General features: G+C 41.6%; 1 protein-coding gene across 26 annotated transcripts in view; it reads right to left on the bottom strand.

The window, feature by feature from the left end:
* LOC109887211 (nuclear factor 1 X-type-like) overlaps positions 1-18,851 on the bottom strand; it is a 159,506-nt gene extending 140,655 nt beyond the window's left edge. For 19 of the 26 annotated variants that reach the window (XM_031832743.1, XM_031832654.1, XM_031832747.1 and 16 more), the window contains exons 1-2: positions 17,762-17,868; positions 1,499-1,582 (exon numbers count right to left, since the gene is read on the bottom strand). In XM_031832743.1, the coding sequence (XP_031688603.1) occupies positions 1,499-1,582; positions 17,762-17,764 (87 nt within the window). In that variant the 5' untranslated portion in view covers positions 17,765-17,868. Of the gene's footprint in view, positions 1-1,498; positions 1,583-17,761 lie in introns of all 26 variants that reach the window. The other 7 variants (XM_031832776.1, XM_031832663.1, XM_031832752.1 and 4 more) reach the window with 7 other exon arrangements.
* Positions 18,852-24,706: the final 5,855 nt, after the last annotated feature.

The following is a 24,706-nucleotide window of genomic DNA, read 5'->3' as shown; positions in this document are numbered from 1 at the left end:
AACAACTCCTAGTCTTTGTGCTCTGGCTCTCTCTCTATCTCCATCTCCTTCTCTGGCTCTCCATCTCCCTCTCTCTGTCTCTCTCTGTCTCTCTTGCTCTCCCTCTCTCTGTCTCTGTCTCTCTCTCTCTCTTGGTCTCCATCTCCCTCTCTCTCTCTTGCTCTCCATCTCTATCTCTCTCCCTGGCTCCCTATTCCCCTCTCTCCTTGGCTGTCTCAATCCCTCTCTCTGGCAGTGACCCAAATGACACCCTATTCCCTATATAGTGCACTACTTTAGACCAGGGCCCATAGGGTTCTGGACAAAAGTAGTGCACTGTGTAGGGGATAGGTTGCCATTTGGGACACAGACAATCTCTGTATTCATCACAGGTTGTTGTCTTAACAGTTCCTCTCACCCCAACCACTAACAACCCAGGAGTTCTAGAGCCCCAAAATGAAGGGAATTCTGAATTCTGATTCCATTCTCCCCACAATGCAAACTCCCACACACACACACACACACACACACACACACACACACACACACACACACACACACACACACACACACACACACACACACACACACACACACACACACACACACACACACACACATAAACACACAAACTCCCATGCATCAAACAACCAGTTTTGACCATTAGTAAGTTACCTCAAACTCCCAAACCCACAGGCTAAATCTGCCATTAAAAAACACATGGGAAAACCATATGTCATCTAACGATATTTAGTGCCTCGCGGTTGGTTGGTGTGTGTGTGTGTGTTAGGGCCTTGCCGTTTCTTCTTTCTACACACTGAAGGAGTACGGCACTATGCATACTTGCTGTTTACCATCGCCTGTGGCTTGGCTATTACATACTGGAAAGTGATGTAGCATATTGATAAAATCATTAGCACGCTCAATGTGCCAGACAGGTGGCTGGAGTCAGAGGCCTTCAGAAAGAAAAGCAGAGGGAATGTAGCGAGGACATAAACAGTCATGTCTCTGTTACTGTGCAGAGACATTACACATGCAGACATGCACAATAGTCCCAGGTGTGTACATGTGAATATACAAGGCTCAGACTGTCAAAGCAAAGAAGTAACAGAAGGGAAAACAGTGTACTGTACTGTGAATAGTAAGTACGATATGTATATAAATGAAGCATGAATATGTGCATTATATGTTTTGAATGCTGAACCTGTTGTGGACGTTTTCACTCCCATGATGCAATGGCCATATCATGGAATGCCCTGATGTATTTTGATATATTTATATTTTGATAAATATACATTAATATTTGGATAAATATATATATATTCTGGGCCCTGGTAAAACATTTTAAAAAACTATAGTGTAGTGACAGTAGTAGTGAAGGTAACTGGTAGTAGGGAGATATTGTGTGTGTGTGTGTGTGTGTGTGTGTGTGTGTGTGTGTGTGTGTGTGTGTGTGTGTGTGTGTGTGTGTGTGTGTGTGTGTGTGTGTGTGTGTGTGTGTGTGTGTGTGTGTACGTACCCTGTAGGAATCAGACACGAGAAAACACTCGGGCATCCCGGGGCCTCTCGAAGGGTCTTCATTCACCAGGTACGTGTCAGTGGCCTGAAACGCAATAATTCATTCATTCATCGCTGATTGGATTTATATACATAACATAACACAACATAACATAACAACACACACATCACATTTGAAGGCCTAAATTGCAGTGGTGTATTAGTGAATTACATTACAAGTAGTTTAAGCCTTATCGTTAAGCAGCCTGAACAATTCTGTGAAAAGCAGCCCCTGCTCAAGGATTTGGTACTACAGAGAACGCCTTTCTGTTTTACTACTGAAACATTCTGTTCCTCACATATTTGTTCTCTCCCATTTTGATTATAGATTAACAAATTAACACACAGAACACAAGAAACAATTAAAGAACAACCACAGAACGATTATGAACAGGCAGCTAATTATCCTATTGTTCACCTTGCTCACCATGAGGTTGGCACCGATCAGAGCTTTGATTACATTTTAATATTATCCCCTACAACAGGGTTTCCAAACTCCGTCCCACCCCCCAACCACCCCGAGTGCACATTTGTTATTTTGCCGTGGCACTACACAGGTGATTCAAATAACCAGCTCATCATCCAGCCTTGATGATTTGAATCAGCTGTGTAGTGCTACTGCAAAAAACATCTGTTAAATAAAGATGACATCCAGGATACAGTTAACTAGAAGTACACGAACAAAAAGCAAACCTGCACACAGAGAGTTGATTCTTTTCTTTGTTCACCGTGGCCACGTTGTTGGCACAAATCACATCATTTGTTTACATTTGAATGTTACCCCATAGACCCCAAGACAAGACTAGAGATTGCTTTCTTCAATGGAAAAGAAAACTACACCTGTGTTCATTTCCAATTACCACATGGAAATGACAGTTTGCATGCAGTAGTCTGTATTAGTCTGTATTCAGAGGGGAAGTGTATTAACTAGTCTGTATTCAGAGGGGAAGTGTACTAACTATTCTGTATTCAGAGGGGAAGTGTATTAACTATTCTGTATTCAGAGGGGAAGTGTACTAACTATTCTGTATTCAGAGGGGAAGTGTACTAACTAGTCTGTATTCAGAGGGGAAGTGTACTAACTAGTCTATATTCAGAGGGGAAGTGTATTAACTAGTCTGTATTCAGAGGGGAAGTGTACTAACTATTCTGTATTCAGAGGGAAAGTGTACTAACTAGTCTGTATTCAGAGGGGAAGTGTACTAACTAGTCTGTATTCAGAGGGGAAGTGTATTAACTAGTCTGTATTCAGAGGGGAAGTGTACTAACTATTCTGTATTCAGAGGGAAAGTGTACTAACTAGTCTGTATTCAGAGGGGAAGTGTACTAACTAGTCTGTATTCAGAGGGGAAGTGTATTAACTAGTCTGTATTCAGAGGGGAAGTGTACTAACTATTATGTATTCAGAGGGGAGGTGTACTAACTATTCTGTATTCAGAGGGGAAGTGTACTAACTATTATGTATTCAGAGGGGAAGTGTACTAACTAGTCTATATTCAGAGGGGAAGTGTATTAACTAGTCTGTATTCAGAGGGGAAGTGTACTAACTATTCTGTATTCAGAGGGGAAGTGTACTAACTAGTCTGGATTCACAGGGGAAGTGTACTAACTAGTCTTTATTCAGAGGGGAGGTGTGCTAACTATTCTGTACTCAGAGGGGAAGTGTACTAACTATTCTGTATTCAGAGGGGAAGTGTACTAACTATTCTGTATTCAGAGGGGAAGTGAACTAACTATTCTGTATTCAGAGGGGAAGTGTACTAACTATTCTGTATTCAGAGGGGAAGTGTACTAACTAGTCTGTATTCAGAGGGAAGTGTACTAACTAGTCTGTATTCAGAGGGGAGGTGTGCTAACTATTCTGTACTCAGAGGGGAAGTGTACTAACTATTCTGTATTCAGAGGGGAAGTGTACTAACTAGTCTGTATTCAGAGGGGAGGTGTGCTAACTATTCTGTACTCAGAGGGGAAGTGTACTAACTATTCTGTATTCAGAGGGGAAGTGTACTAACTATTCTGTATTCAGAGGAGATGTGAACTAACTTCTCTGTACTCAGAGGGGAAGTGTACTAACTATTCTGTATTCAGAGGGAAAGTGTACTAACTATTCTGTATTCAGAGGGGAAGTGTACTAACTATTCTGTATTCAGAGGGGAAGTGTACTAACTATTATGTATTCAGAGGGGAGGTGTACTAACTATTCTGTATTCAGAGGGGAAGTGTACTAACTATTATGTATTCAGAGGGGAAGTGTACTAACTAGTCTATATTCAGAGGGGAAGTGTATTAACTAGTCTGTATTCAGAGGGGAAGTGTACTAACTATTCTGTATTCAGAGGGGAAGTGTACTAACTAGTCTGGATTCACAGGGGAAGTGTACTAACTAGTCTGTATTCAGAGGGGAGGTGTGCTAACTATTCTGTACTCAGAGGGGAAGTGAACTAACTATTCTGTATTCAGAGGGGAAGTGTACTAACTATTCTGTATTCAGAGGGGAAGTGTACTAACTAGTCTGTATTCAGAGGGGAAGTGTACTAACTAGTCTGTATTCAGAGGGGAAGTGTACTAACTAGTCTATATTCAGAGGGGAAGTGTATTAACTAGTCTGTATTCAGAGGGGAAGTGTACTAACTATTCTGTATTCAGAGGGAAAGTGTACTAACTAGTCTGTATTCAGAGGGGAAGTGTACTAACTAGTCTGTATTCAGAGGGGAAGTGTATTAACTAGTCTGTATTCAGAGGGGAAGTGTACTAACTATTATGTATTCAGAGGGGAGGTGTACTAACTATTCTGTATTCAGAGGGGAAGTGTACTAACTATTATGTATTCAGAGGGGAAGTGTACTAACTAGTCTATATTCAGAGGGGAAGTGTATTAACTAGTCTGTATTCAGAGGGGAAGTGTACTAACTATTCTGTATTCAGAGGGGAAGTGTACTAACTAGTCTGGATTCACAGGGGAAGTGTACTAACTAGGCTTTATTCAGAGGGGAGGTGTGCTAACTATTCTGTACTCAGAGGGGAAGTGTACTAACTATTCTGTATTCAGAGGGGAAGTGTACTAACTATTCTGTATTCAGAGGGGAAGTGAACTAACTATTCTGTATTCAGAGGGGAAGTGTACTAACTATTCTGTATTCAGAGGGGAAGTGTACTAACTAGTCTGTATTCAGAGGGGAAGTGTACTAACTAGTCTGTATTCAGAGGGGAGGTGTGCTAACTATTCTGTACTCAGAGGGGAAGTGTACTAACTATTCTGTATTCAGAGGGGAAGTGTACTAACTATTCTGTATTCAGAGGAGATGTGAACTAACTTCTCTGTACTCAGAGGGGAAGTGTACTAACTATTCTGTATTCAGAGGGAAAGTGTACTAACTATTCTGTATTCAGAGGGGAAGTGTACTAACTATTCTGTATTCAGAGGGGAAGTGTACTAACTATTATGTATTCAGAGGGGAGGTGTACTAACTATTCTGTATTCAGAGGGGAAGTGTACTAACTATTATGTATTCAGAGGGGAAGTGTACTAACTAGTCTATATTCAGAGGGGAAGTGTATTAACTAGTCTGTATTCAGAGGGGAAGTGTACTAACTATTCTGTATTCAGAGGGGAAGTGTACTAACTAGTCTGGATTCACAGGGGAAGTGTACTAACTAGTCTGTATTCAGAGGGGAGGTGTGCTAACTATTCTGTACTCAGAGGGGAAGTGAACTAACTATTCTGTATTCAGAGGGGAAGTGTACTAACTATTCTGTATTCAGAGGGGAAGTGTACTAACTAGTCTGTATTCAGAGGGGAAGTGTACTAACTAGTCTGTATTCAGAGGGGAGGTGTGCTAACTATTCTGTACTCAGAGGGGAAGTGTACTAACTATTCTGTATTCAGAGGGGAAGTGTACTAACTATTCTGTATTCAGAGGAGATGTGAACTAACTTCTCTGTACTCAGAGGGGAAGTGTACTAACTATTCTGTATTCAGAGGGGAAGTGTACTAACTATTCTGTATTCAGAGGGGAAGTGTACTAACTATTCTGTATTCAGAGGGGAAGTGTACTAACTATTCTGTATTCAGAGGGGAAGTGTACTAACTTGTCTGTACTCAGATGGGAAGTGTAATAACTAGTCTGTATTCAGAGAAGCTTAATTTGTATTCTAAAGGAAGGGAAGGCTCTGGCAAGGACCTGTTTTGTTTGTTTGTTTGTTTGTTTGTTTGTGTGTGTGTGTGTGTGTGTGTGTGTGTGTGTGTGTGTGTGTGTGTGTGTGTGTGTGTGTGTGTGTGTGTGTGTGTGTGTGTGTGCGCGTGTGTGTGTGCGCGTGCTCCAGTATGTGTGTGTGTGTGTGCTCCAGTATGTGTGTGTGAGATATAGCTCCATTTCTTTCCAGTTCTGCTGTGGTTGATTGGATCAGGCTAACCCACTCCACTCCACTTAGTTTAGCTGGAGACCAAATCCCACAGCCAGGTAGCTAGCCGCACAGTTCTGTGAAATCCTATTTCAATTTCACAACTTTCCCAGATAGACCAGGAGAAAGAAACACACACATTGTTGCCAACCTGGCCCTCACCCCCCTTGTATATATCCACAGCCTACCTGGCAGACTGAGATTATATTTATATAATATAAGCACACGAGTGCAAACATAATCACTAACACATATATGCATTTGTACATGCCCTCTGACACTAAACACACACACACACACACACACACACACAAACACACACACACACACACACACACACACACACACACACACACACACACACACACACACACACACACACACACACACACGTGCGCACCACTTGCAGTGCCGACACAAAGCCCATAATAAGAGCCAGACGTTGGCAGACCACACAACCCTGAGTTGTGGTGAAAACAAAGGCTATTCATATCCCTCCACTCGGAATGAACGCTCTCTCCATTCCCTCTCTCTCCATTCCCTCTCTCTCCATTCCCTCTCTCTCCATTCCCTCTCTCTCCATTCCCTCTCTCTCCATTCCCTCTCTCTCCATTCCCTCTCTCGCCTTTCCCTCTCTCTATCCCACTCTCTTGCTCTCCTTCTTGCTAGGCGGCAGGTAGCCTACTGGTTGGGCCAGTAAACGAAAGGTTGCTGGTTCCAATCCCCGAGCCAACTAGGTAAAAAAAGATTTAGATGTGCCCTTGAGCAAGGCACTTAACCCTAATTGTGCCTGTAAGTTCCTCTGCATAAGACCGTCTACTAACATGTAAATATTCTCTTTCACTCTCTATCTCCTACTGACATTTTTTGGAGGTATAATCTGTGCCCACAACGGTTTTTTCATTTCTTGCGGCTTGTGTGATTTCTAATCATCTTTATTAGCACATAAAGTTATTTTTACGTTGAGGCCCTCGTTTTTAATGTGGGCACACTGTTCTCATTGTTGAGAGAGAGAGAGGGGGAGAGAGAGTGAGAGAGAGAGAGAGGGGGGGGAGAGGGAGTGAGAGCGGAGACCACTGAGCTGGGATAAGAAGGAGAGGGAGAAGGAGGGAGAGGCGGCCCACTGATAACACAATGCATGATGGGAAAGGGATGCTGCCACCCAGTCCAGTGCCAGGACACGTGTTAGATAGCAGGTCTTATTGGCCTGTGCTCCTCATGGACCTTAGCCACAGCACCTGTGTGTGTGTGTGTGTGTGTGTGTGTGTGTGTGTGTGTGTGTGTGTGTGTGTGTGTGTGTGTGTGTGTGTGTGTGTGTGTGTGTGTGTGTGTGTGTGTGTGTCTGGGGGTCTGACTGTCTGATCTGAAGCCCACTGTTAACACTGTAACTGGCCCCTAATGCATCACCAGGTGCATAGGCCCTCTGTGATTGGACGTCCCGGGTAGAGACAGTGTCAGTTGTTCTGATTGGCTAAGCCCGGACCCAAAATGCTACGTGTTGGCACTGGGCACATGGGCTGGTCCAATTGTCTGCTGGCTCGTTTACTGGTGTGTGTGTGTGTGTTTGCATGTGTATGTGTTTGCGTGTGTGTGTGTGTGTGTGTGAGGATGCTACTAGGCCTGGTGAAAGATGGTGTTCTGCAGTTGGATGGAGAATGATTGCAACAGGAAAACCTTTATCGTCCTTCTATTGGGGAACACATGGAAACCTTGTCATTACACAGTAGAATAAAGGTGAAGCAATACCATGCTCTCCACCTGTCAAGGGAGGGATAACACAGACCCCACAATATACTGTCTCCCTTTGTACTGAACCAACCCCCCTTTGGTTCTGTCCCAAATGGATCTCCCCTTATCACTGTTCATCCCTGAGCCATGTATGAATGATATATTGTACTGTATATACAGAACATATGCTTGGTCCATATGGCCAGCCCTGAGCGGAAATATCTCAAAGCACAGGCTAATTAACATTTTAGAGGGAAGAGACCAAGGCGTTGGAAACGGAGGCCTCGTCCCAAATGGAACCCTACTCCCTTTAAGGTGCACTACTTCTGACCAGGACCCCTATGGACCCCGGTCAAATGTAGTGCACTATAAAGGGAACAGGGTGCCACTTGGGACGCAAACAGAGTCTCTGACCTGTTTGGAAGTGGATCACCAACACCAACCCAATGCAAATGTGTTAATTGAGACATTTTTTTTAACCATCTGATATCAAAGACGTGAGATGGATATAGGATGGATGCTTTTGTGGGAAGATCCAGTTGGTTAAATAAATCGCCATCCGGCTTGGTATAACTAACAAAAGAGAGATTCTTTGTGGGGATGTATTGTGAACCATATGGCCCAACTGGAGGTGAGATCTCCAAAAACCTGTACTGGAACACACTAATAACCACAATCACACACACAAAATCTCTCTCTCACACACACACAATCTCTCTCTCACACACACACAATCTCTCTCTCTCTCTCTCTCTCTCTCTCTCTCACACACACACAGTCTCTCTCTCACACACACACTCTCTCTCTCACACACACACTCTCTCTCTCACACACACACGCCTCCATTGAGCCTTGGGATTGATCCTCAGATAGTTCAGTTTAAAAGTGAATTATTGGAACCGTATCAATAATTACACAAATGGCCACACACACACACACACGTGCCCATGCACACACAGCCACAAACCCACACATCCTCTTCCATGTTCACACACATGCTGCCCAGCACAGGACACACCACACCTGATAGATGCTGCTCTCCCAAACCAGTTATTCTGGCTGCAGAACAATCATCACAACTATCCAACCGTTGTCAGTTTCTCTCTTTAACAACTAGTAATTATTATCAGAATTATTGTTTTTATTTATTATTATGAATTTGGTGGCCGGGATATGCCGATGCCAAATAAACGCACACAGAGCCATACGCGAGCGCGCACACGCACACGCACACACACACAGAGCCGTATGCACAGACACCAATAAACCAAGGAAGCCAACCTGCATGAGATGGCAAGCACATCAAAGGCTGGGCCGAAACCGGTCTGTTCCAGTGTGTGTGTGCGTGTGTGTGTGTGTGTGGGGGGGGGGTATGAAAGGCATGTGAATCCCTGCCAGAGCCACCTCAGGGAGAAAACGTTGAAAAAATTTGATTTTTCACACCGCTATCTCAGGGGGGTGAGGAGGGAGGTAGGGAGAAGGGAGTAAGGGAGGAGGAGGGAAGAAGGGAGGGAGAAGGGAGTAAGGGAGGAGGAGGGAAGAAGGGAGGAGGAGGGTAGAAGGGAGGAGGCAGGGAGTAAGGGAGGAGGAGGGAAGAAGGGAGGAGGATGGAAGAAGGGAGGAGGAGGGAAGAAGGGAGGGAGGAGGTGGAGGGAGGAAGGAAGGAGGAGGGAGGAAGGCAGGAGGCAGGGAGGAAGGGAGGAGGTGGGAGTAAGGGAGGAGGAGGGAGGAAGGGAGGAAGGGAGGAGGAGGGAGGGTTGAGGACAAAAGAAAAACAGAAAGAGGAGGGAGGAGGGGGTGAGTATTGGTTGTGTGTGTGTGTGTGTGTGTGTGTGTGTGTGTGTGTGTGTGTGTGTGTGTGTGTGTGTGTGTGTGTGTGTGTGTATGTGTGTGTTTGTGTGTGTGTGTGTGTGTGTGTGTGTGTGTGTGTGTGTGTGTGTGTGTGTGTGTGTGTGTGTGTGGTTTTGGAATGGATATGGGGCCTAATTATTTCAGTTCACTTTTAGGGGGTTTAACATTAGTTTAATGGGTTCAGATGTTGAAGCCAAGACAGAGTGGTGCTGAATGTTGTTTTCTGCTTAATAGCATAGCAGGTTTACACAACAGTAAACTGTGGTTAGAGCAATATGTAGTACAAACATTCTGTAGGTGTGTAGAAACTCCTCTACAAAATGTCTGACTTCACTTCAGTGTCAATTCATTATGTGTGTGTGTGTACACGTTTACTATACTTGTGAGTACCAGAAGTCTTCAAAAGAATAGTGAATCACCTACATTTGTGAGAAGTGAGGACATTTTGCCAGTCGTCACTTGTAAAACAAAATGTGGGTTAGGATTAGGGTTTGAGTAAGAATTAGGGTTAGTGGTTAGGTTAGGGTTAGGAGTTAAGGTTAGGTTTAGGGCATAAGGTTCACGTTTTGAATGGGAATCAATTGTTGGTCCACACAAGTATGGTAAGACATAGCTGTGTGTGTGTATGTGTGTGTGTGTGTGTGTGTGTGTGTGTGTGTGTGTGTGTGTGTGTGTGTGTGTGTGTGTGTGTGTGTGTGTGTGTGTGTGTGTGTGTGTGTGTGTGTGTGTGTGTGGGTGTGTGTGTGTGTGTGTGTGTGTGTGTGTGTGTGTGTGCATACGCGGATGTGTGTTGTGTGGCCACGACAAGTACCGTTACCCACAACAAGTGTGAGTGGTGTGTGTGACTGACAGTGTGTGGGTGGCTGAATGAATAAAGCATTGACAATGGAGACCAGCCCAGGCCAGCAATTACCCTGACTAACCGACTGACAGACATAGGGTAGAAAATCCCTCACATCCTAAGAGTTCAAGGCAGACAGGACAGGGTGAACAAGTTCATACAGACCTGCATGGCTGCGGGACAGACTTAGTGTACACCACCACGCCCCAGAGATGCACTATAAACCTGGCATGGTGACCAATATTAGACAAGACAGGTAGCTAGGTGTAGGGTGAAGTTCCCACGGCCTAGACACTGATCTTAGATCAGTTTAGCGTTTCCGCCACTAATGGTTAAGGTTAGGATTGGGGGAGGGAAAGCTGATCCTGGATTTGTCCCTAGGGGAAACGTCACCACGGAACAAATAGCTAACTTCTAGCGCAGGGCTGTAATTGTATCAATAAACATGCATTGTATTTATACTAGGTCTGTATCGAGTACCACAGTATGAGTCATAATAGCCATAAAACCTGGCTACATTTCTTTAAATGGGTAATTCTGTGAACTGTCTTGTGCAAGTTTTAAATTGACACAATAACTGTTAGCAAAGGTGTCAGCTAGAGATGATGTGCAGGAGCTTGCAGGGATTGGTAGTTTTCCTTGATGTCGACTTTGATGCTAATCAGCATTTTGTAATCTGAGAGAAAATAGAGACGAATATATTGATAAAAGTCACCTTGTCCGAGAAAGATTTACATGGTTATCAAAATGTCACGCCAGGGTAAGCCTACACGAAACACAGCCCTTATTTGAAGTGTTTATAAAGTCTCTTATGGGAAAAATGTATGGTGGAAAAAGGATTGGAACCATTTCCCTGTTTGACCGCTAAGTTTAATGGGTATTATGACACCTCTAATGTGGGGCTCTATAGTATCAATAAAGATGTATTGTTTCTATACCAGGGCTGTATTGTATCAATAAAGACATATTGTATTTATACCAGGGCTGTATTGTATCAATAAATATATATTGTATTTATACCAGGCTCTATTGTATCAATAAAGATATATTGTATTTATACCAGGGCTGTATTGTATAAATAAAGATATATTGTATTTATACCAGGGCTGTATTGTATTGAATAAAGATACATTGTATTTATACCAAGCTGTATTGTATCAATAAAGATATATTGTATTTATACCAGGCTGTATTGTATCAATAAAGATATATGGTATTTATACCAGGGCTGTATTGTATAAATAAAGATACAGTATATTGTATTTATACCAGGCTGTATTGTATCAATAAAGATATATTGTATTTATACCAGGCTGTATTGTATCAATAAAGATATATTGTATTTATACCAGATATATTGTACCTGTGTTTCATCCCAGGAAGATGTTCCTTTCTTTCTGTCCTTGTTCCCTTCACATGTCTCCAACTTCAGCCCAGCACAGGTGTGTAAGTGGGCTGGAACAAAACCCTGCATAACCCACCCAATTTACAGTATCTCCAGCACCATGTGAGGGAGATCCCTATAGGCCAACACTATATATTTAGTTACACAGTAGTGAGGGAGATCCCTATAGGCCAACACTCTATATTTAGTTACACAGTAGTGAGGGAGATCCCTATAGGCCAACACTCTATATTTAGTTACACAGTAGTGAGGGAGATCCCTATAGTCCAACACTATACACCTAGTTACACAGTAGTGAGGGAGATCCCTATAGGCCAACACTATATATTTAGTTACACAGTAGTGAGGGAGATCCCTATAGGCCAACACTCTATATTTAGTTACACAGTAGTGAGGGACATCCCTATAGGCCAACAGTATATATTTAGTTACACAGTAGTGAGGGAGATCCCTATAGGCCAATACTATACACCACACTCTCTAACAACGTGAAACCACAGTGTGGTAACTTACTAGTGAAACCACACTCTCTAACAACGTGAAACCACAGTGTGGTAACTTACTAGTGAAACCACACTCTCTTACAACGTGAAACCACAGTGTGGTACCTTACTAGTGAAACCACACTCTCTTACAACATGAAACCACAGTGTGGTAACTTACTAGTGAAACCACACTCTCTAACAACGTGAAACCACAGTGTGGTAACTTACTAGTGAAACCACACTCTCTTACAACATGAAACCACAGTGTGGTAACTTACTAGTGAAACCACACTCTCTAACAACGTGAAACCACACTGTGGTATGTGCACTCAACAATAATGTTTCTCCTGGTTACAATAACCTCATTGTTTCCCACAATAGGCTGATCATGGGGAGTAATTTGCTTCTGAGCTCTGACACAGGGAGAGTTTACCACAACGCATTAGATTACAAAACACAAGCATTTCAATGGGGCATATAACGGTAACACACGTTTCAATGGGGCATATAACGGAACACACGTTTCAATGGGGCATATAAACGAACACACGTTTCAATGGGGCATATAACGGAACACACGTTTCAATGGGGCATATAACGGAACACACGTTTCAATGGGGCATATAAACGAACACACGTTTCAATGGGGCATATAACGGAACACACGTTTCAATGGGGCATATAAACGAACACACGTTTCAATGGGGCATATAACGGAACACACGTTTCAATGGGGCATATAACGGAACACACGTTTCAATGGGGCATATAACGGAACACACGTTTCAATGGGGCATATAACGAAACACACGTTTCAATGGGGCATATAAACGAACACACGTTTCAATGGGGCATATAACGGAACACACGTTTCAATGGGGCATATAACGGAACACACGTTTCAATGGGGCATATAACGGAACACACGTTTCAATGGGGCATATAAACGAACACACGTTTCAATGGGGCATATAACGGAACACACGTTTCAATTGGGGCATATAACGGTAACACACGTTTCAATGGGGCATATAATGGTAACACACGTTTCAATGGGGCATATAACGGTAACACACGTTTCAATGGGGCATATAACAGTAACACACGTTTCAATGGGGCATATAACGGAACACACGTTTCAATGGGGCATATAACGGTAACACACGTTTCAATGGGGCATATAACGGAACACACGTTTCAATGGGGCATATAACGGTAACACACGTTTCAATGGGGCATATAACGGAACACACGTTTCAATGGGGCATATAACGGAACACACGTTTCAATGGGGCATATAACGGTAACACACGTTTCAATGGGGCATATAACGGTAACACACGTTTCAATGGGGCATATAACGGAACACATGTTTCAATGGGGCATATAACGGAACACACGTTTCAATGGGGCATATAACGGAACACACGTTTCAATGGGGCATATAAACGAACACACGTTTCAATGGGGCATATAACGGAACACACGTTTCAATTGGGGCATATAACGGTAACACACGTTTCAATGGGGCATATAATGGTAACACACGTTTCAATGGGGCATATAACGGTAACACACGTTTCAATGGGGCATATAACAGTAACACACGTTTCAATGGGGCATATAACGGAACACACGTTTCAATGGGGCATATAACGGTAACACACGTTTCAATGGGGCATATAACGGAACACACGTTTCAATGGGGCATATAACGGTAACACACGTTTCAATGGGGCATATAACGGAACACACGTTTCAATGGGGCATATAACGGAACACACGTTTCAATGGGGCATATAACGGTAACACACGTTTCAATGGGGCATATAACGGTAACACACGTTTCAATGGGGCATATAACGGAACACATGTTTCAATGGGGCATATAACGGAACACACGTTTCAATGGGGCATATAACGGAACACACGTTTCAATGGGGCATATAACGGAACACACGTTTCAATGGGGCATATAACGGTAACACACGTTTCAATGGGGCATATAACGGAACACACGTTTCAATGGGGCATATAACGGAACACACAGTGAGCCCATAGAAATAGAATCCAGATATTCAAATCAGTCAAATGTCATGGTGATGATGTAATGTCGAGGTTTACACCCCCTTGTCAACTCACCAATTCAACTCACCAATACAATAATGCACTTGACAGATGAGACAGCTCAAAGTTCAAATCGGAGGCTAATAATAACCACAACATAGACTACATGGAAGCTTGTCAATGCTGGTAATGATGTTTTGTGTTGTATTATCGTGTTCACTGATGCATGAACCAACCATTTGTTAGGATCAACTTTTCTGTCTCCCAGGAACTTATTTTTACGTCCCTGTCCTTCTATAGCAGGGTTTCCTCACTCTGTCATCGGAACCCCGAGGGTGCACTTTTGGGGTCCCGAGGATCGAGTTTGAGAAATGCTGCTCTACAGTATTTACTAAGTCACCTATAACATAGTGCTGGCACAACGACCATATGGTTATGGATGAAGACCCCTCATGAAAGTAAAATAACCGTCATAACCGTTTTTAAAAATAAAAGGTTTTGTGTGGAACGAACAGCTGACTGAAGACGGGAAGGCCGGGCATTCATGCAGTTGAGTCTGTTTTGGGCTTAACATGGACTCTTAACAACATGATGAAACTTTGTTGCTCCTTGCTGAAACAAGCAAACTAGTCTCGGTTGCCTAGGCAACGGTCTCCACAATGCAGCAGCAGCACATAGAAACAGAATAAATAGAACAGGCTTGGAACCACTTAACACTGGCAATTTGACTGTCAAACTCATGGGTACACTCAATAATTTCTATGGTAATGTAGAATGTTCAATCAAATTATGTTAACTGATGTGGCTCATGAAATGGAGTGTATTTTTTGTCATTTCAGTTGAGTTGAATCAACAAATCACACCGCATATTTTAGCACAGATATTTACTTCCTATTTTGCTCCTATTTGCTGGTTTGGGGCTATTTGAACGGTTATTACGGAGACAACAGTCATTTGACTGGCCAATTACCATCATCCAAAATGCCATGACTGTCACAGCCCTACAGTATAACCTGTTAATGGATCATGTTATGTTTGTACGTTTGAGAGTCAGTGATGTGAGATTCCATGTGTGCAGATGAGAGCCAGTCAGACTGACGGGCTGTGTAGATTGAATAATCACATCAGACACACACCACACCCTATCAAGTAGTACATTTCAGAGGTGGGTGTTTGCCTCAGACAGCAGGCTTCAAGAAAAGGCCTAGGACTACACTAATATAACTCCTAATGTGACTGGAGTGTAGGTTACAGTGTATTATTACTGATGCTGCCTGAATAATACACAGAAAATGGCATTGTTTAATTAATGTTAACTATGGACTTAAAATATATTATTATTAGTGACCTCTTGAATAATACTGACTTTTCTATATACACTGAGTGTATACAAACCAGACAATGCATTTAAAAACTAAACAGAACTATCAAAAGTGTAATGCATCTGTCCCTTTTACATATCAAATCATATATGAAGGAAGAGTTATGATGCAGAGATTACAATGGTAATCCAATGCGGTTAGGAACAGTCAGAGTTAAGGAGAGGAGCACCTTCCTAATATTGAGTTGCACCCCCTTTTGCCTTCAGAACAACCTCAATTTGTTGGGGCATGGACTCTACAAGGTGTCAAAAGCGTTCCACAGGGATGCTGGCCCATGTTGACTCCAATCCTTCCCACAGTTGTGTCAAATTGTCTGGATGTCCTTTGGGTGGTGGACCATTCTTGATACACACAGGAAACTGTTGTGTGAAAAACCCAGCAGCGTTGCAGTTCTTGACACACTCAAACCAGTGTGCCTGGCACCTACTACCATACAGTACCCCGTTCAGACACTTAAATATTTTGTCTTGCCCATTCGCCCTCTGAATGGCACACACACACAATCCATGTCTCAATTGTCTCAAGGCTTAAAAATCCTTCTTTAACCTGTCTCTTCCCCTTCATCTACACTGATTGGATTTAACAGGTGACATCAATAAGGAATCATAGTTTTCCCCGGGATTCACCTGCTCAGTCTGTCAAGGAAAGAACAGGCATCCCTAATGTTTTGTACACACAATGTATGTTATGTGCTATACATCTTAGGCTATATTATTAATTTAGATTATTAATTTAAATTTGATTTCATATCATATATTATTCTCGTTATTATTAGCATATTATTATTATAGCTTGTGGTAAAGTAACCACATGCTTCTGGCAACAAAAAAAACCAAGTCTGATATCCATTGGATGGTTTGAACGGGCCTATGAACTATAAACACACCAATACTGAGGGGAAATCTATTCCCGTTTACCCCTCCCTTTTCGGGAGCCTATATGAAGTGTCATCAACTACGCAACTCAATTAGCCGACCCATTGATGAAAATACAACCGACAGGCTACAGGGGAAAAAAAGACAATTCCGCAAGTAAGAGAACGAGATCGGGATTATTTGTGTATTAGTGGGCCTATTGTACTGTTAGACATTTACTGCACTGCTGGAGCTAGGAACAAAAGCATTTCGCTGCACCTACTTTAACATCTGCAAATCTGTGTACACATACACAACAAATACACATTTATTTGATTTGAAAGAGATGCACCCCAGACAATGAAGCTTCTAAAAGGTTGAACATTTGGTCTCCGACACACAAGAACCACCCGCACTGTCACATATTCTGGCCTGTCAAACTGCTCTCTTAGAACGATAAAACATGCTGTCGTCGTTGGTTATTCTTTTTGATGTAGGCTAACCACCGCAGAATAGACCCAGCATCCCGCCACTTCGTCATCACATGGGTTTTATATTCAGACGACTATTTTGTTCTCAATGTTTTTTTAAAATATTTTTTATATAGCCTCATATTTATTTTGACTTCGATAATAATAAATAATAGGCATATAGGCAAAATATTATAAATGTTATAATAAATGTAAAATAATTTATTATAATACATTATAATATAAATAATAACAGGCCTACATTGAATTAAAATTCGTGGTTTAAATAAAAAGAGTGTGAGAAAATAAATGTGGGATTAATAAGCTGTTTATGATAGTCAGACACATCACAGTAACAAAACGGAGTAGTTACCACTTGTCTAGACAATTATAGCAAGCATCGGGGATACAGGTGAGCTTTGCTTGCATTGTGGTGCTTCACTTTTGACCGTTTAGTGTCACACAGTCACACACGAAATAAAATAATATGACTTAAATAATACAATAATACACCTGTAGGCACTAAAGTAATTAGTCGAATCAATAACAAATACTCCTCTTTTGACTGAGATGTAGATTTTGACTGACGTGAATCAAATAATTACCCCCTTAAATGAATTGTAACATAATTATAACATATTGTTAAAGTGTAAAGCTATTCTACATATCAACCTTAGAAATAATATGGCAATGCTTTGAAAGGCTTTCTCCAGTGACGATATTAATTTACATAGCACGTACCATTATAGCGCAGGGAGATGTGCCAACTCTCTCAAAGACCCATTTTACTTTAAAAATTCTGCTTCCAAAAAAAGTGAGAGAGAGCGAGAGGGAGAGAAGAGGGCGAGAGAGCGCGACTCTGTTTTTTCTTCGGTGTTACCGGAAGCAAAAACAAGTCCTTTAAACAAGTCGGCCTGTGGCCCAGAAAACGGTCTTTGAAAAAGTTAGTCTTCTCTTCTGCGAGAGAAAAGGAAAGGAAGGACAGCGTAGCAGCAGACTCCCTACTTCCCCTAGTGATTCTGGATTCTTCTTTTCACTTGTTAGCACAAGTTGCATCCATCGTCAACGCTCGTCGACGGCCCAAGAAGTTCGGGAGATGTTCGAGTCCAAGTCCTGCTGCCTTCAACACCGAGCAGTGAAAGAAAGTTCTGCAACTAATCAGTGACGTGAGAGAGACGCCGAACCACCAACAAACGTCTCACAAATAGGTCAAATACTGTGTGGACGGAGATAAGATAGAAAGTAAGTTTTTGTTTATGTATTTTCTCCACCTTCAAAATAACAGCTATCTGCTTCCGTTTCCAAAATGTGTATCCAAACTAACACCAACACCCCAATCTCTTCCTCCAACTGTCTGTCTTCTCGTTCTGCTTTCCCCTTGTCCCCCTCTCTCACTCTTGATCCACAATCGGAGAGTCCCCTGGTCCCACGCCTCCTCCTCCTCAAAGCGTACGAGATGAAAGAGACGTCTTCAAAATCGTTATTGCATTGCCGAGATACCAAAATGCCTACACCGCAGCAACAAAGACCTGTCGAGAAATCCTCGTGTAAAATGCTGCCTACTGATGCGATAGCCGTAGCCTACGTTCCAATATCAATACTGATAGCGGTTTATTCCCCAATATCAGCGACACAAAAGGAGGTTAATGTCCCTTTAAAATGGAATAAGAATGATGGCAGTTGTATAGCCTTATTAGCGTCGGGGCCGGTCAGAGCGATCAGCCGGTCGTGGTCTCGTGGAAGCGTCGAGTTGGTTGAATTATTAATAACGCGAACTGTTCGCAGTCTGTCGCGGGGAGCAAGTGGCCAGGGTAGCAGCTGGGGGTTTAGGAGCATTATGCGGGCTCGGGCTAAATCACGGGCAGCGGGGATTACGGGCTGCCTGTACTGTCTTGCGCTACCGTTACCAGCCGCAGAGGAACGGAGAGAGAAAGAGGGAGATGAGTAAAGGAAGGGGTGTCAGGTGTAGGCTAGTGGAATAGTCCAGGTCAAGTCAGGACAGGTAGTTAGTTCAACTTGGAACTTTGCCCTGTGTTTCATAGTGACATTCATGAACTGCAGTCGATAGAAACCTAATAACTATGCCAACATTCAAAATAATGACGTATTTCTAGGTCATTTGGGTCAGCGACAGTTTCTAAAGTGGCCAGAGTGCACGGCCTTGCGCGGCTTGGCAGTGCCACACATTTGGTGAGATGAGGCAGCGCGCGCTCCGAGGCCTTCCCAGACGTTCTCATAAAAACGCCTCAAAGTTCCGAGCCTATAGAAAATGATATGTAATATGTATGGATCATGGATGCAATAGCAATTGAATTTGGAATATCCCACATTGGAATATAAAAAAAAGGATAGAACCAAAAATAGTTCTATGCTTACTTCATATATGGCACCCCTTAAGGTTCTAGAACCGAAGTTGGTTCCACATAGAACGCTATATGGAACCAATTTTGGTTCAGTGAAGAAGAACCCCTGGGGTTCTGATCAAAGAACCCTACAACACGGTTCTATATAGAACCTTTAGGGGTGCCATATGAAGCAAGCAATATAACCCTTTTTGGTTCTATCCAGAACCTTTTTTAGTGTATCACAGAAAAAAAGTTGACTATCAAGACACAAGCTGAGGAAAGTTTAGGCCATCCACCTAAGTTTATTTAGCTAACAGGTGCAGGACAATTGATGTGACATTACTGAATTCAGGAATGGAATTTAACCCATACAGTTGGGTTTTAACACATAAATGGTTTATTGTTCTGTGTCTGTCCTGCATGGCTATACTTTTCGGGAGTTCGTGCAGTTTTTCAAAAGGTTATATAGGACTGATATCCCGCTCATTTGCAGTCATAATCAAATTTGCAAAGCAGGTTGAAGACACAAAACACACACACACCACAAAAAGGCCTTCCCACATGCGTAAAAAACCCCAACAACTTCTAAATAGGCTATTTATGTACTTTTGATAAAATACGATAATCCCTTTTAACGATAAATGTTCACTGATTTTGTTATTATTTTGGGTTGATGCTATCCGGACTACAATCTGGAGCTAGTCAACCAGACATGCCACATATAGCCTAGGCCTAAGAAATACAACCATCAACATGGATGGGGACCAATACATGTATTTGTTTTTGATACGCTAAATATATCTTTCTTTATACGTTGAGGTCTAATTTTTGGTTTGTTTGAGATGAAATAATCTGGAGCTATTCAATCAGACACGCAATGACATTCCTGCAGCACATCACATCAGGAGTAACATAACGGCGTGATGAATTATTGAACATTGACCTCCCAACGCATTTGGCCTCATCTATTATTCATTCATTGAATTATGATTTAAGTTATCATTTAACACGAGAGGGTTAAAAGGTGTGGGGGGAGGGTGGTGCGGGAGAAAGTCTGTCAAGAACGCGACAAAACATTTCCCTCAAAGTTTATGCTCTGCTTTTGAACATAAGAAATAGACTGCAGTGTGTTGAGGAGTGTAGCCTGGAAACGAAAGACAAACAGAGTTGAACTTAATCCTCGCACAGTTAGGCCAGTAATTTCTCCTAACTCATTTTAACAAACAAAACAAAAACATTGTGATAAATGTCTCTCAAATATGTCTATCTTTGGCAACATTATTTTACCATGGTAATATTGATTTTCACAGGCCTTAGACAAATGTTCTCTCTGAAGCAATCAAAATAGAATAGAGATTCCAAATTCTGTTGTAGGTCATTTCACCGATAGAATATAGCTTACCACAATAACAAATATTAAACAACAAGTAGGCTAATAAATACAACTTCGATCACTAAATAGCATGCAGGGTAGGCTATGATGATATATTGACAATAGGATCTTAGTTATGAAGATGAGATGACCCACTGTTTATGTATCAGACCTATGAAAATGTCACTTAGTTTAACTGTTAATTGTAATAGTCTATCAGCTATAGCCTTTTTTGGAATAACTATATACAATTTTATTTTCAAAATATGTTGTCCATTTAATTATCTAGGGCAAGTCCTTATTAATTCATATACAGTATTATTTTATAACAAATGATTTGCATACTTCCCAAAGCCTACAATAAGGGCATTTAATTATTTTAGTAATTCATTTTCAATGCATTGGTTTTTCATCGTTAACTGGCACATAGTGTTTTATAAGTAATTTCAGTCTTTTTTTTTATCATTCTTTACAGAATTTCGGACATCATATTATATTTCACACGCAGGTGCTAATTGAGAAGCTGCCTCTTCGTTGACACAGTAAAGTATATCTACGAATGAATACTTTTATATACTCCATCGTTACAAATTATATTTCTTCATGGTCACAATATCAATCTAGCATAACCAGTTTCAATTTAACCCCCTAGAAACCGGTTTGACATTAGTTTTCATTTAGCAAACAAATTATTACTGTTACACATTTCAGAAGAACAATGACACATCTAAAAACGAAAAATGACTTTTGTTCAACAAATATTTCAAGGTTAAGAGTTGAGGAACCGAATTTACCTCCAAAGCAATTTGTCATGTGTGTTATTATGGTTAATTCTCATGGTCCTTTTTTTAAAACACTTATCTATTCTTTTCTATTCTTTGTATTAATTGAAATAAAAAATAAATAAAAAGACTACAAATATGCACAATTCTAGGTATAATAAAACTGTTCAGAAGAAAATCATTTTAAAGTAAAAAATGTGGCAATCAATTCGTAAAATATTCCATCTGAAAGATAAACACTTTGTTGAAAAAAAGATTGTTAAAAAATGTATATCGCATTAAGACTAAACGAACGAAGAAAAACGAATAATGACGAGCTATATCGAAAAATGTTCAGTATGACGATAAATGAATGCAAGAACTTGGACCAATAGGACTGGATATGCCTGCAGTATCGGGGCTATAGAAATGCATATAAAATAGGAACCTATTATGGTGGTAAATTCTGCAGTGCTTTGTGCACGAGGGCACTGCAATGAGTCGGACTCTTGTCGCATAGCCTATATATTTTTTAAATAAATACTAAACCTCTGTCACATATGGAAATAAACACACTAATTTCAATGAAAAACGTAGTGAAATTTCTATCAAAAATATGACAACTGACAGACTAATAATGAATAACTATATATTTTTTAAGTGGCCAAGGCTAGTTGATGACATGCATACACGCGAAGCTGGCTGTCCTATATTCACAAATCAGTGTGGCAGGGATGAAACTGCCCTCAAAATTGTATTTTCATGATTTGACAATAGAATCAATAACCATACTATATTCTAATCTTGGCATAATATAATCTATTCCTGCAATATGAAGTCTCCATGCCCCCCTCCAGTTTTACCCTGTCCAGTGGCTGTTGCTGTAGGTCCATAACCTTTGTATTATAGTAATCATTCCCTATTTATATGTATATGTGATTAACAGTATTTACTTGAAACTTGGTAGATGAAAACTATTTGTTTATAAAAACATTGAAATAATGTTTTTAAGATGTTGGTATAAAGTCATAAATAAACTAATTGGGATTTGCTTGATTTGGTTTATCAAACTCTATAGTCCTGGGCTAGGCCGCCTAGCCAAGAAGAGAAAAGAACACTAAGACTGTAAGCCTTCAATGCTGGTAAAAACGGCTTCAAATAGTTTGTTTTCACTTGGACGGAGACAACATGGGGCCAAACCATTCTCTTAAAAAATATCGAAATAATACTATGTTCCAGGGAGTTAAAAAAACAAACAGTTGAACTTTTGTTGCCGTGCCGACGCAATACGGCCTAATTGTCTCCACACAGCAAGAGCAAAGGCAAGCCTTAACGCGAGCCCTCTACGCGTCAATTAGAAGAAGCTTTGGACTAATTAAAGGTAATTAAGGGTTAGCGGTGCACAGCGGTTACCGCAGCCCCCATCTCTCGCGACCGCATTGTTTTAAGACCAGTCATTATGTGGGCTATGAGTCTTAAAAACCTCACTGGCTGGAAGCTCGAGTGACGGCGGTATATGGAATGATCAGAGCAGAACGTTCAGCTGGGACCCTCTTTCAACTTCTCTGGCTCTTTATCGATTAGACAAATTAGTTCTGGAAGAAAAAGTTATGGGATAGGTGGCCTGTAGTTCTGAAAAAACAAGGCACAACATGTTAGGCGGGCCCAGTTATTGCAGCATAGAGGGCAAGTGTCAATGTTGAGAAATACATATTTCTATCACCTTTCCTAAAACACGTGGATGTATTAATTACGGCATTACATATTCCCTCACACCAGGAACTGGCTCACCACTTTGCTCATCATATCATTTAGTATAGGTGAGCAGTTGAACAATATAGATCCACTAATCTCATCCAGGTGTACACACAGAGACTCAGCCCTCAAACTGGGCCTTCGGTCAGGACATCTTCTATCTAGAGTTGAATTTTTAACATGAACTTCATATCGATGGACCTACTAAGAGCAAACGTAAAACACACAGGAGACCAAACAGATATGAGGAGATATGATGACTGCCGATGTGGCCTTGATAAGAGGTCTCCGACATACAGAATCCCCACCCTGACATTACAGATCCATACAAACACGGTCATGTTAGCAGGCCTATCTCAAAATTCCCTCAAGCAATCAAATCAAGATAAAGACAAGAGTTCAGCCTTCAACATTAAAACCCCAAACCGAATCTGATCTGCCTAGCAGGCCTATACTGTGTGTTCCTCCTCTGTTTGGGACTGGTCAACAGAGCTGTGAGAAGGGAGAAGTGCCATATCCCACACAAGGTCGTTCGTCACAAATGGAACACTATCCCCCATAGGGCAGTGTTCAAAAGTAGTGCACTACACAGGGTTTGGGTGCCATTTGGGGCGTACACAAGGCCCTGGAACACACAAGGGCCTGTTTGTCTGCAGGCTGAGAGGGAGAGGGGTTTATTCTAGCATCGCATTGCGACTGACTGAGTGTTGTCTAGCATTACAAATCTCACTCTCTGGCTGGATGGAGTTTGGACGGCTTTTCTGGCCATTTCTCCTTTTCTCTGTCTGCATCTCCTTTACAGTCTGACAGTGAGAGTAACAGAAAAGAGAGGGAGGGAGAAAGGGGGAAGGAGAGAAAAAACAAAACAAAGTGAAACAGAGGCACTACTGGCCAACCAAGGGTTGCTAGCTGCCCCCTGGCTGGCTGACCAACAGGCTCCCACAGTCTCTTTACAAGTTGTTCCAAATGTGTTTAAGGTTAAGTTTAGACATTAACTCAGAATTTTCCAGGTTAGGGTTAAGTTTAGACATTAACTCAGAATTTTCCAGGTTAGGGTTAAGTTTAGACATTAACTCAGAATTTTCCAGGTTAAGGTTAAGTTTAGCCATTAACTCAGAATTTTCCAGGTTAGGGTTAAGTTTAGACATTAACTCAGAATTTTCCAGGTTAGGGTTAAGTTTAGACATTAACTCAGAATTTTCCAGGGTTACGTTTAAACATGAACTCAGAATTCTTAAGGTTAGGCATTAAGTCTGAATAGTTCATGTAAGGGTTAAGGTTTGGGACAGGCTGAACACAAAAATCAACAACAACTTTCTATCGCTGGATTCAAACATACAACCTTTGTCACCAGAGGCAGATGCTTATGCCCATCCTCGTCCCGACCTCCTCAGACATGGATGGAGATCGAATACTGATTTGTGTCACAGGTGACCTGGCTGGGCTTGATACA

The sequence above is a fragment of the Oncorhynchus kisutch genome, linkage group LG1 (genome assembly GCF_002021735.2).
Source record: "Oncorhynchus kisutch isolate 150728-3 linkage group LG1, Okis_V2, whole genome shotgun sequence".
Lineage (NCBI taxonomy): Eukaryota > Metazoa > Chordata > Actinopteri > Salmoniformes > Salmonidae > Oncorhynchus > Oncorhynchus kisutch.
This window is presented reverse-complemented; position numbering and strand designations above follow the sequence as displayed.